The sequence below is a fragment of the Corvus hawaiiensis genome, chromosome 8, assembly GCF_020740725.1.
Source record: "Corvus hawaiiensis isolate bCorHaw1 chromosome 8, bCorHaw1.pri.cur, whole genome shotgun sequence".
Taxonomy (NCBI): Eukaryota; Metazoa; Chordata; class Aves; order Passeriformes; family Corvidae; genus Corvus; species Corvus hawaiiensis.
In genome coordinates, this window is record NC_063220.1 from 26038649 (window position 1) to 26053029 (window position 14381).

The 14381-nt window shown below is 37.4% G+C and overlaps 1 protein-coding gene across 2 annotated transcripts in view; it reads left to right on the plus strand.

Annotated features, from left to right (window-relative positions):
- The window catches only part of RET (ret proto-oncogene), a 130372-nt gene that overhangs the window by 115063 nt on the left and 928 nt on the right, over positions 1 to 14381 (plus strand). For both annotated transcript variants that reach the window (XM_048311757.1, XM_048311759.1), the window contains 7 exons: positions 509 to 616; positions 2084 to 2298; positions 2396 to 2518; positions 4602 to 4672; positions 8542 to 8679; positions 10596 to 10695; positions 12329 to 12476. In XM_048311757.1, the coding sequence (XP_048167714.1) occupies positions 509 to 616; positions 2084 to 2298; positions 2396 to 2518; positions 4602 to 4672; positions 8542 to 8679; positions 10596 to 10695; positions 12329 to 12476 (903 nt within the window). The remainder of the gene's footprint in view (positions 1 to 508; positions 617 to 2083; positions 2299 to 2395; positions 2519 to 4601; positions 4673 to 8541; positions 8680 to 10595; positions 10696 to 12328; positions 12477 to 14381) is intronic.

A 14381-nucleotide genomic window follows, 5' to 3' on the forward strand; every position in this document is an offset into this window, starting at 1 on the left:
TACAAGAGTAGACCAGCAGATTAGTGGATTTTTACTCTGTTGGAAAATGTATTCAGGACAAGGAGTGAGTCTTTTTTTGTTTGATCAACGTGACATCTTGGCTTTCATATGCTTCTGAAGCTCTTATTGCACTGATTCACCTTAGGAAGTTGCTTTAGAACAATAGAAAAGGCCTGTAATAATTTCATGGCATCTTTAAGACATTACAGACTCTGGTCCTGATTCTTGCCTGACGTCCTTGTTCTGTAGTCATTTGTATCAGGGCAGAGCAATGCTTGGAGCAGGCTGCTACCAAGCCAGAGCAGCAGCAGTCACGTTCACTTGGTTCTGATGTGAATGACTGCAGGACACTGGAGATGGGAAAATTTCTCTCCTGTGGGGAAGTATGGAGTTTTCCAGCCTCTTGTTAACGCCAGGAGAGATGGTAGATGTCATACTTCAGACGGTACACAGAGAACTCTTGAGGGATGCTTTGCTAACCAAAATTGTGTTTGGTCACTTTCTGCAGAAAATGCTTCCCAGAGTGAGCTGCGAGATCTCCTGTCAGAGTTCAACCTTTTGAAACAAGTCAACCATCCTCATGTCATCAAACTTTATGGAGCCTGCAGTCAAGATGGTAAATATTAAAAGCTCATTATTAAGATAAAACCATCAAGAAAGGAAATAAAATTCAGTTAGTTGATGGATTTCAACAACTGCTTAATAATTGCTGAGCACCTTTTGAATTTGCTGTTGGCTGAAAAAAGAGGGCTATCTAAAAAAAAGGTATTTGAAAGGAAGGGGAAATACTAATTCAGTGTAACTAAGCATTCTTCCTGTGGTTTTCTTCAATGCACATTTTGATTCTGAAGCTATTTTAAATTAACAAGTCTCCTACAAATTCCCTTCCAATCAATATATATTTGTATATTATGTTAAGAATCAGTAAGTGTTTTCAAATATGAGGTATATTTCAAGTTTAATTTAGTTTTCGTTATTATTATTATTTATGCTAAAACAATGCAAAAAGGTAACTACACGCATATACAGATAAATATAGCTGGATAGTTAGGTTGATACGCAGTTTTCCTCCACTCTCATGAAACTGTTGTCTCCCTGTTGTTATGAAATGATTTCTAAAAGCCACAATCATCAACAGGTATATTTCAAGGGGAAAAATCTGCAGACACATGTATTATAAATTCCCAGTGAAGCAAATTTTGTTGTGCACAGGAATTGCTCATTTTAAATAAAGTGGCATGGCAACATTATCTTCCTTTTGCATCTGCAGTTGTGCAGCCTAAAATCACAGTATGGATTCTGCAACCTCGGGCAAAGGCCTGCCTTCTTTGCCCACCCAGTTCTGTTGCAATTGTCACTTTTAGTTGTAGACAGAATATAATTCAGGAGTGAGTCATCTCTGAGTCTTAGTAAGGTAATGAACCAGTGGGGCGGGTTATTTTTTTTTTCTTTTCAGTGCAATGTGTTTTTTCATCCCAAAGGAAGTGAAATGTTTCTGAGTCACAGGCTTTTAATAAATATCAAGTTAATTCATTAACGTATGAGGTAGGAGGGCTTTGATACAGCAGACAAATGTATTTAGCATGACAGCACTGAGAAGGTATTATTCATGTGGTTAATGGGGAGGAGAAATTAATGGTTTGTAATGCCAGAATGTTTCTAAGTGCTCTCAAAAGGCACCTTAAACACAGTGCTGGAATTAGCAGATGATTTGAGCTCAGTATCAACAAGCTCAAGAAGATTATTTTTATTTTAAAGTTTCTCTAAGTTAGGCTGTTTCACAGATCCTATTTGTGTGAAGGTCATCTGTTTTTTTGGTCTCAGATTATCTAGATGAGGGAATATAGGCAAGAGGCAGCATTGTGCTTTGATTTAACTTGAAATTCATTCTCTTCGCATAGAGGATCTAAGCTAAAAATGTTCTTATTTCATGGCTGACTCAGTGCTTTTTACATAAAGGGCAGAGGTGTTTGGAGCCTCCAACTGTTGAAAACAATGTGCTGATTAGAAGAGAGACTTGTTTAAAAAGCCCCTCTAAAATGGTTATCTATTAATTGTTTACTGACCTGTGTGTTTATTTCAGGCCCACTGTATTTAATTGTGGAATACGCCAAATACGGCTCCTTGCGCAGTTTCCTCAGGGAAAGTCGAAAAGTAGGTCCGAGCTACGTGGGCAGTGATGGCAACAGAAATTCCAGTTACTTGGATAACCCTGATGAGAGAGCCTTAACAATGGGAGACCTGATATCGTTTGCATGGCAGATATCCCGAGGGATGCAGTACCTTGCAGAGATGAAGGTAGGGCAGGGCAGTGGTGATCTCAGCATGTGGTAGATGTGGAGCAGCTGGTTCCTCCACAAGAAGCATAAACACTCCTGTTGTTTCCTTCCAAAAGCTTGTGCATCGGGATTTAGCAGCCAGGAATGTGTTGGTGGCAGAAGGGCGCAAAATGAAGATTTCTGATTTTGGCCTCTCACGTGATGTATATGAGGAAGATTCGTATGTAAAGAGGAGCAAGGTACAGTGCACATTAAAAGCAGTAGTTGAAATTATTGCCTAATCAAGAAAATGAATTCATACTGTGGGACTTGAGCATGGATGAAAAGGATAATTGCTATTTTTATTTACTTAAATATTTTGAGGAAATAAAAATGACAATGAAGCAAAATTATGAGATTAATCAGTGGGATAGCAATCCATATATATATGTAAAATATAGATTGTCTTTAAGTAACTATTACCTCTTCCACTCTTTGTTTATTCAGTCCTCTCATTCCACTCCTTATTTATCCAGTTCTTCATCAAACTACATGAAAACACAAACAAAAAACCCCATCTTTTTTCTTTCTCTCTTTCTATTTATAATTAAAAATATGAACTAAAAGTACCAAGGAGTTGAAAAAGGTATAGACAATTTATATCAAGTTCCTAATTTCAGGAATGATCTCTTATATGCAGAAGACCTGAAGCAAAGCCCTCTTGTAAATACTTCTAAATGTAAGAAAGATGCTAAATTAAAGTGGTACATTACAGGTCAGGGTAGTTGAGGAGCTCATGATATCTGCTGGAGGTTATTTAAAGCAGTTGTCTTTCTCCTGCAACAGTAAATTATTGTTGGGCGCCTGGACAGTCCTGTCTTCTCACAGTGCTCATGGCAGGAGACAGCCCAGGGTAATGTTTCACCTGCAGGACTGTGAGAGTAAATTTGATGCAAAGGCCAGTTATTATGTTACTGCTTTCCTACAGTAAAGAAAAGAGAAATGCTTGAGCATTATAACTTCGAGACTAGGAGGGTAAGGCTTGCTGGTTATTTATTCTTTGACAGCTCCTGTCAAATACAGCAAGGTAAATCCTTTCTGCCTGTTCGCATCCACCTGTCGCTGACACCAGCAGAACTTCCACAAGTCACTCCTGGGCTAGACTGTGATGTTCATGACCACAGCTTCCCACTGACTTTGTCAAACGAGCAGTGGTGGTTCAGTTCCCTCTATGGCTTAATATGAAAGAGTTGCCAACTCTCAAGAATTTTTTTGCGTGTGAAAATCTTAAAATTTTATGAGAAGATTTCCATAAATACTGTGAATTTTTAGTTTAGCTTTCCCTGTTTTTAAAGGCCATTTTGTGTGAATGTTTCATAAGTCAAAATAAGAAAAAAAAAACTTCTAGAAGACATGATCTTACCTAAAAGGGCATTGCCATGTTCATTTGGCTATCTTCTGATGGATGTGTTTTTACATTGATTTATACCAGGTGCTCCGTATTTTAAGAGTAATGCATTTACATAGAGGCAGTTCGGCAGTTTAGTTTCATTTGGTGGGGCATGATGTACTGAGCAGATATTTGCTCTTTACTTCTGAGACACTTGTCACTGTAGTATTATTCAGAGCCTAACAAGCATCTGTCTGCTTGCATGGGGAAGCAGGGAAAAGAGGAATTTGAGTAGGAAGAACAAGTTTCAAATCCAACTGAAATAGTTTTTGCATAGATATATATGAATTTAATGAGAATGAGAAGTAAGGCATATGAATGCTAGTCATATTGTGAAGGTTATGAAATATCTTGGAAATTTTGCAAACCTAGATTTTCATTAATATTTGGGGTGGTTTTCTCAGATTTGCTCAGGGAATTTCTTCCAGTGAAAAGAGCAACTTACAGATTCCATTTAGAAACTAGTAACCAAATATCCCTGTCCAGGTTCAGTTCTGAAACCAGAGGTAACTGTAACATCCAGGTGCTTCCATTTATGCATCATCCCTGGTAAAAATGAGATAGCTCTTCCTCTTTAACCATCATTCCTCATAATTTTTGCATTTGCACATTTTCAAAGTTCTTTGTTAAGAGTTGAATTAACTTAAACTGGTGACCGCCGCTTATTGAACATAATTAGATTGCTGAAGTGTGTGAAAAGACATGAATGAGTGATTTTAAAAACTCTTACAGTTATTCTCCTCACTGTTTTTCTTATGAAATGCCAAATCATTAAGCCCATTGGCAAATGCTGTAGTATGGATAGACTGTGTTTTATCATTTTGAAGATAAATACCTTGTTTTCTCACTTGGAAATTTAATTTTCTGACCATTACTGCTTTTTTACCTTCTAGGGTCGAATCCCTGTGAAATGGATGGCCATAGAGTCCCTATTTGACCATATCTACACCACACAAAGTGATGTGTAAGTGTAAATTCTTGAATACTTTCTGGTTTGTGTGCTTGTTTACGGAGCTGGGGGAGGAAGCACAGCAAGGTATGTAGGAGTCAAAGCTGTTACTCTTGGAAAGAAACATGAAGGAAGTCTTGGGTGGCACCATCAACTGGCAGTGATACCTAAGAATTTTGCTGTTGAATTAAATCTGAATAAAAGATTATCAGAGGTATTTGTAATTCCTGTTGAAATCAGCAAGGGTTGGATCTGTTCATTTGACATGATTGACTTTGAATATATAGGCACAAGTTAGTAGAGGTTGCTACAGATAATGGTGATACCTGAACTTCTCAGTGCTGTTCATCACTTGCCTGTAATACTGGGTGATGGGTGAGGGATGCAGTGAAAGAAAGGAAGGGGAATTTTTTGCCTCACCTCTCTCCTATTGAAATCAATGACAGAACTCCAGTTAAATTTAATGCCAGTCAGCTCAATCCAGTTTCAGTGCCAAGATACAAGCTCATTTTCATGATTAGGGAAACAGAGACCCTGAAGATGGATATGCTGTAACCTCCACATGTGATGAAGAGGAGGCAAAGCAACCACAGCTAAGCTGTTTCCATGTCTGATAAGCATGGAGCCAGGCAGAGGAGAGTTTGTAGACACATTTTTAATTCAGGATCAGATACTTTCATTTCTTTCTCTCTAGGGTGAACGATGCTTGTGACTAGTCACCAGGCAGACACTAAAACTAAGGATTATTTATTTAGGAGAAAAACCTCCAAAGGGCTATAAAAGCCACAGTACTTAGGCCTGATTTTCTAATTGGTAGCATCTTGATACCTTCTAAGTTTGCCTTGAAAGAGAGCATCTGACTCAAGTAATGTTTTTGTTGCACTCAAATGGAGTAAAATGCCGATTTGGGTGGCATGGCACTTCAAGAGGAAAAACACTTTGATAATAGCAGTATGTCGAAATACGCACCTTTAGATTTGTACTTCTAAAATTATTACCCTTCGCTTTTTACTCTGCAGGTCAGAGCAGTTCTAGTGAAATAAAATATTTTGCATGGCTTGGAAATTCCTTACAAAATGAATTTCCAAAGTATTTTCCACTGGAGTAAGAAAAGAAAAAAATAGGGATAATTCTTGAGAGAATGTCACTTTTACTTAGGTCAGCTTACAGGTTTTTCTGGGTCCCTTTTTATCCTCCTCAGAGCACCCGTTGTGCTGGCTTGCTTCTCTAAAGTTACTTTTCCCAGAGAATCATTTAAATTCCTTTAAAAACTTCTTAGCATATTTTTAATTTCTTCATTTTCTTCAAAACAGTTTTGTCACTATGGTTTGGGGTCAGAACAGGTTGTGTTGTCATGTAACTGCCTCTTCTTTGATTGCTGATTGATCATCTGGATCCAATAGCATTCCTCCCATTTCGTTTTCCTGATGCACTGCTATTAAGTAAGCCCAGGAGCCTGTTTCTTCTCCATGGCATCCAACACCATGCAGAGATTGCCCAGCTGGCATCAAGCAAGCAAGCTCAAAGCCCTGGGCAACACAGTGTGCTGGGGCTGTGTAGCTTCCCTGCTCCCCAGGGCTGCCTTAGGATCTCCATGTCGAGCTGTGCTGATTGAGCAGCTTTCCTGGAGATGCCTCAGGAGCCCGGCACTGTGCTGTGCACGTGTGCTCCATGCAGTGCCAGAAAGGGTCCAGGTGTCTGCTGTGTTTACACGGTGCCTTTGACTCACTGCTGGGTCACCTTTGCTGTGTAGCAGCTCCTAGTTTAGCCAGGTTCCTGCAGAGCAGAACTGAGACATGCACACACACACACACAGTTGCAGAGCAAATCCTCTCCAGCACCAGGTTCCACGATGACATTTCAGCAGCAGCAGACTGATCAATGAAGTACTTCTTTTGCAGCATTGATTGATATTTTTAGATAATTGCACTCTGAAAATATTATTTTATGGATATTCTTTGTTGTTTGTGGTGATGCAGTTGTATTTTAGGTGAACACATTACTCAGCAACCATTCCAATATGCTCTTTTTTCTGATGTTCTGTGTTTCTGTTTTCCACCCTCTTCCTTCTCAAGCTGTTCTGTATAGTTAGTGGTTAGCAGAGCTTAATAGCAGTACCACTTGCCAGCATTTACAAAAACCCCATTTTTGCTTCAGAGGTCGATGACACCAGTGGAAAGCTAACCTACTATCTTCCTCTTCACATACTTTTCTTTCCTGGCTTTTTGTGATCATATTTTTATTCGGCATTAAACATAACACAGTGGGAAATTTTTCATTTCTCCTCCCATAGTACTTAATTTGTATAACAATCTGAAAGTACTGCAGCACTCTACAGCATTCTGTTCTAATATGTTCACTTACTAAACAACTTCCATTAAGAAATTGTTCATCTGATCTCCTTCCATATTCTGTAAAATTCCTCTTGAGCAGAAGTGGATTTTAAAAATAAAACCTGCCATGCTCCAAAGTTTATTTGAATTAATCATGGACAGAATTATAACCTGATGGCAGAGCATAATTGGCTTCAAAAAGGGTATGAGGAGAAATATTAATAAAGTATATGAAAATGCTATAAATATTCATAAGCTTTCAAGAATGTGCAGAATGATTAAAAATTAATTCAGTGAATTAGGCATTAGGGAGAAGAATGGCAGCATACCACTTGGGACTGTGTGAGAGTCACTTTGACTTTTCTGACCATTTTGGAAGTTTTATTGCCGTATTTTTTGGGGTTAACATTGTTCTTTAAAACGTGAGAAGCACAGGTGGAATGGAGTCAGACAGGAGGTGAGGTATTTGGCTAACATTTTGAGATGGAATTTTCATAGGGAATTAGACACGGCTGTTTGTTTTGGCAGTAGGTGTCTAACACATCCTAAAATTTTCTTAAAAATGGGGTTTACAGAGAAATTGCCCAAAGCTAGCATTTTCCATAAATTGTATGCAATTTTGCTTCCAGATGCATCCCATTGAGCAGCCCCAGTGTTGGCTGGCTTCCTTCCTTTCGAACATCCAGATTTTGTCAGTTGTCAGTTGAGCAGATTCAGAGCGATTTGTAGCTTCTTTGTGTCTCGAAAAGCCTTTCACGAAGAAAAGAAAAACATTTTTGCCTCTTTTCTCCTGGCTTGCTCTCCAGAAATGGACTAATTTTTCTAAATATTTCTAACCCATTGCGCAAGATCTTTTTGTTAGAGCTCAGCAGTAAAGTAGGTTTAAAAATTCACTATTTCTTCTGTTCAGTTCAGAAAATGGTTTCTTCTGTTCTATGTCTAACTTCATTTTTAGGCATTTGGTATTTCCAGAGGAAATTCTTTCCTCTTCTTTCATGAACTCTAAGAAGAAAATTAAGTCCTGAATCACTGAAATGGCCCAACAGACCAGCTGATATCAAAGGTGTTACTTTATGATTAAAATAAACACATTGTGTTGTCTCACGGTCGAGACAGTGAACAAGTCTTGTGGTAATTGTGTAAATCTAATTTACAGAGTTATTTCTGAATACAAGGGCTAATCAGGGAGGTTAGACTGCTGCAGGAGCACCGTGCAGAAGAGGAACAAGCCTTTGGGCTGGGCCACCAGAGGAAGGACTTTCTCTTTCTGCTGTCTAGAGAAGATGGACCTTCCCAGGATATAGTTAACTTTTGTCAATGGATAAAAAAGGGCTGTCTGTTTTCTCTACTGTTTGGTTGCTAACCTTTTCAATGAGCAGTATTTGGGAACAAGGATGGCCCTGCTTGCATCTGTACAGCCCCTCTGGTTTTGAGGTGTCTTGAATTTTGTTGGGTTCTGAAAATACTAGGAGGAGATCTGTTGTGTAAATGCCACACTAAGCTCCTGAAACCTACTGCTCTACATAAAAGCTCTTTTTTTTTTTTTTTCAGATGGTCATTTGGAGTTCTGCTATGGGAGATTGTTACTTTGGGAGGCAATCCTTACCCAGGTATTGCTCCTGAAAGACTCTTTAACCTCCTAAAAACAGGCTATAGAATGGAGAGACCAGAAAACTGCAGTGAAGAAATGTAAGTAACTCTTGATCTGATTAGATTCATAAAACATTAATAAAGACACTTGAAAAAAAGGTTTAAATAAATACCTCATAAATACTATTCTGTGTATCTTAGAGATATAGTCAAAATATGTAGTGCTTTAAAGAATGTCATTAAATTAGTGAACAGTAAAGAGGGGAAAAAGTTGCCCACAGAATGCCTACAGCTATATCCAAACCATTTGTAGGGTATTGAATAACATGCTTGCCAAACAATTACAAGAGTTTGCACATTCAAAACTTATGAGGGTGGGAGAAGGAGGAAAATTCCATAAAACACAGTGGTAGCTGAAATATTCAAGAAAATGTCTTAGTACTTTCTGCAAATGAGACAGATATTCGATCCACAGTCATTGTCTGTTAGTTGTCACGGCATTCCAGAGGAAAAATGATACCTTGGCCCAGAAATCTACACCCTAAAAGATGAAAATTTTCTGTGACTTGATAAGCCCATGGCTTTGGAGACAGTTCATAATGTGTTGTCTGATTTATTAAAACACAGTCAATGTAAAATATCTTCTGTCTGTGATCTTCCATGGCATTTGGAGATGAGGCATGATTTTATGTTCAGCCTGCAGATTTGATCGTGGTTGTGGTTTTTTGAAAGTTCCCAGGCTTTAATCACTGTGGCCACTCTTTTGACTGATTTTCAGTTGGAAGGATGCTTTGGCCACATCTGGGCTGAGAAAAAAGCTTTAAATAAATAATAGTATAAATAATAAACCTTTTTCTTTAACATACAGAACAAAACATTAAGTATTTCCAAATTTAGGGCAGTGTAGAAGTTTACAAGAATGATTGGCAAATATTGTCTAAGAAAAAAATACTAATTTTTTCTTTGTTTCATCTCAGTGGGGAATACTCATTCCTCAAACGTGTTATGTCATTTATAATTATGGCAAGCTGACCACATCTGAGTTTCTGGGATTTTTTTAATTGAAGCTAAAACATGGTTTTCTGACTTTTTTCAGATGTTTTTCTGTTTTACTCAGAAGTTTTTTTGACAGCCTGTGAAAGCCCACTTTAAGGACCATTTTTCTTAAATTGCATTCTCTCCTATACCCAGTCAAGTAAGAGAGAGATCATGGATGAAGGCATAAAATGCAGTGCTTTTCAATAGCTTCCTGTAAGTTCTCATAGCCCACTATTTCCACTATTAGAGCACTTGTGTGGGCAGATCACTCAGTCCTGAGAACACCTGAGCTAGAGAAACAGCATGAATGGCACAGGCTGGAGAGTTACACTTCCAGAACTTGCCAATGTCTGTCTGATAGTCACTCAACTTATAAAACTTTAATTCTGTTCCCTTTCCTTTCCATGCTCTATGCTATAGAAAGCAGTTAAAGACAGAATAAATACAGGTTTAATCAAACTAACAGTAATAGAAGTACTCAAAAGAGCATTAGTTTCTGCAAATAGTCTTAGGCTAGGCTTCACTTCGAAGAAAAGTTCACGGAAACTTAAGAGTTTGAACAAATGAAGAACAAAATTCTACTTTCTGGTGTAACAACAGAGTTTTTCAGGTTGATATACAAATTTCTTCAGTGTCATATACAAACAAAGTGAATTAGAAGTCTGGCATGCTGCCCTACACTTGAGGTGGTCTCTTAAGAAAGTGAAAATAAAGAAAGAAACCTAAGACTACAGTCCTTCAAGGACAGCCAAGTGCATCATCATTTAAACTCATGAAGACTCTTTAAAATAAAAGCCCATTGTTGTGAGTGTCAGTTGTTAATTCCAGGGAACATTTCACAGAACTCACAGCAGAGATTGATGTACTTGTGGATGGCCTTTGTGCCACAGTTAACTTCAGTGCTAGAAATCATTAGAGCAGAAGCATGACTCTTTTCTAACAGTTTTGGGCTTTTTTCACCCTGTGACGGGTCCTAGGTACAACCTCATGTTGCGCTGCTGGAAGCAAGAACCTGATAAAAGACCAACATTTACTGAGATCAGCAAGGAACTGGAGAAAATGATGGTGAAGAGTAGGGTAAGTGTGGAAAGCATTGATTTTGAAAGTTTTTGTGGTCATCTGTGTTCAAATGTAGAGAAATCATTACTTTTTAATTTTATTTTAAAGCAAAGTAACTTATTTTTCATCAAATCTTGAAGTATTTACGTATCTAGTTCCTTCCACATGCATCCAGCTTTTTGAAATCAGTACTGCCTGTTATAATGGCTTTGGTGACATCAGCCCAAAATGTGGGTGGATTATCCTTAACCCGTCTATTTTCTTTAAATAATAGTAGTAATTTAAAAATTACTGTGAAAAGTTACTCCTGAATTCCTCTCCTGAATAAATAACCTTAGAGAGCCAGAACTAGAAGAATGTAGTACTTCATGCAATCAGGGGTCTGAAAGCTGTATGATTCCACCACTCCAAGTTACTGTAAAACTATTATAATCCTGTATAGAGTTGCTTTGAATGAATGGATGCTGAGGTCTAAAGATATAAGCCCAAGCTGCATTATTTATAAAATGTAGACATACCTACTTGCACATAAAATCTTAATTTTTTTTTTAATATACTAATTACGGGAAGGGGGAAGTTACCAATGAAAAACAGAGGAAAAAACAGCAACTGATATTATTGGATTTGAGAATGTGGTGGCATTTACATTGGGCTAATCAACAAATGGGAACAAGTGTGTTCAGAGTGTGAATGTAAAAATAAATTCTCAATTAAAAATGGGAAAGTGAACGGTCTGTCTAGGGCTGTACATTAAATCACTCTGACGTGTCAGCCACTGACTTACAGCAGCTGAGAATCTGTATGCAACAGGTATGCATGTCCAGGGACAGACTTGTAACAGAGGGGCTGGCAGGCCTTTCTGAAATTATCATCATAATTAAAACAAAACCAATCCAAAATAGAGCTTGACAAGTTAGTAATTTTTCTTCTCTCCTTTCTGAATGAAAAATTCCAAAGGTTTTTCCATTTATAAAATTGGGTAATTTTATCTTTTAAAAATAAAAAGCTAAAATGTTTCAGTGAATTTCCAAAGTAAAACCATTTTGAAAGCAAAAACTGCATTTTAAATTAGTTGAAAATGCTTCACATTCATTTTTTTTGCATCAAAGCAATTCAGCAACATAAAATAAACCAATGAATTCTTATCGGTGACCTAAATACTTAGTTTTAGAACAGCAACAGAAGCTTTCTTTGGCAATATTTACATAGTTATTTTATGCATCATTATGTAATAGCTTTTGTAAAATGATTATGAGATGTGAATACCTTGTCCTTTAAGCATGCATATGTATTTCCATAGATATATTTCAGGCATACACATGGATCAGGCATACCAGAAGCTGAAGGTCAAACAAATCAGTCAGGACAGCTCTTCAGTTTCTTGGGTGTTTAGCTAATGTGCAGAATTAAGTAGGGGAAGTATTCATATGTCTCTCGCAGGGACAGTGTTCAGGCAAATCAGATGCTTCCAGAGCTGCTGTGGCTGCTGGAAAGCAGAGCCTCCTCAGGGGCCAGAGGTTCCAGAGAAAGATAAATGCAGTGGGTCTGCAGTTCCTTGTTGTAAAGAAAGCAGGTGCACGTTTATCCTTTATACTCAAACAGCAACACTGCCACGTGCATTAACACAGCTTTTTGTGCATTCATTTCCCAGGACTACTTAGACCTTGCAGCTTCCACACCTTCCGATTCCTTACTGTACGATGATGGGCTCTCAGAAGAGGAGACACCTCTCGTGGACTGTAATAATGCTCCCCTCCCTCGAACCCTCCCTTCCACATGGATTGAAAACAAACTCTATGGTAGAATTTCACATGCATTTACTAGATTCTAGCAACACACAAAAAAAGTTGATTTTTCTTCTGCACTGTTCTCAGACTCTGTAACTCCATTACAGTGTTTCTTGTCTGAATGAAGCCAATCAAAATTTGCTTGGAAGCTTCTTTTGGGGTTTTTTTTGTTTGTTTGTTTGTTTGTTTTTTCTTTTGGTAAATGTCAAAGTTTGCATCAGGATCATCCTTTAGTCATTTTGCAGCTGTGTCTAAAATAAACATTTTTAAAAGGATGTGAAAATAAGTAAAATGACTAGATATCATACAGTAAAAGCAAAAAAAAAAGATCAGGGAAGTATTCTCAGGGGAAATATAAAATGCTAATGAGTATCTAATTCAACTATACTGTTGGGGGAGGCTACAACATTTAAAATATGTTAGATTCTGCACCTCTAATTTAAGCAATAGACTTTTTTTTTTTAAATACTGTTTTTTGTCATAACTCAACGATAGGACTCATCTGCAACATTTTTCATTTATTAAGAAGGATGTCTAAATTTCAGCTGCTATTAGTACATTTTGGATCTATAAGCTGAAATGTATTTAATGTATCATAGGATGAAAACAGATTATTATATACAGAAGGTAGAAATACTGTATATAAATATTATATACAGACTAAACTGACATGTAAAATCCTTTGAAAACTTAATTAACAGTGGACATTTTGAAAATACACTCAGCTGTTTTCACGTCCTTTGATTTGTTATGAACATGTTAGTACTAAACTTCGACTGAATGATGTAGCAAGTGTTTTTAAAAGAACATATGCTTTCATATTGTGATGGTGAGATGGACAGTAAAAATGGTTCTTGCCAAAACTCCTATATTTTGTCTTCTGATTAAATATTCTACATGGTTTTAGATACTAACATCACAGATACTTTTTTCATTCTTCAAGCAGTATGACTTTTGAAAAGTTGGATCTTTTCTTTTTAAAGTTGCCATTAATACATGGCTTTGGGTCTATTTTTGATCTATACCTTAGCTATTATTTTCTTTATTAGGTTTTCTCAACTCATGTTGATTTTGGGGCACGTAGTGGTCAGATTGTTAAAAGAATGAAGTAAAAGTAAAAAGTTGCCACAAGGTTGATGGCAGATGCTGAATGCTTAATAAGCAACAGAATCAGATTTCTTGTTTTTGAAACTCTCAACCCTGCTATGGTTCTGTGCTTGCACAGCTGAATCAACATAGTGCTAAGCACTCTGCATCCATTTTGGTGATCACTTATGCCTAAACACAGAAGGAGTTACTGGAATCAATGCAAATAATTACAGGCCTGAAATGCAACTTTAAATGCTGAACCAAGACAGGAGTGCTCAGCACTTTGTTGGACTTTACTCAGTTGTGCTCCTGGGATTTTCTGAAATTAAGGAGGGGATCCCTAGTGAGGGTGTGAAAGTGTCCCCAGAACCTCACTGAAGCCAAAGGAAAAGCGCCCATTTAAGTAAATGGAAATACTCTATCATTGAAATGGACTTTGGATCCTGTCCCAAATATGTTTATTAATTCTTGGAGCATTTCCTGTACAGCAAGAACTTCCTCTTGCAAAGCAATATATTGCTACGTGATTGTTAAAATATAAAATTATGGAAAGTTGGAGGCTTATGAGAAGAACAATTCTTCGCTTTTTATTATGCACATGTGCATGCACGCACACAATTTTTTATCGAGTAAGCACTTTAATTTATCCAGGGTTTTTGTCTGCATCAGAATTTGTGCTTCAGGGATTTCAAAACATCATTTATATGAATTGATTTGGGACAAAATCCAGTGGACTGGCTTAAAGTATTGAAGGGAGTTTTGCCAAGGGCCTTACTGTCTGCACATGAAGTTATGGTTCTTCAGTGCAGAAAAAATTATCTGTTTTCA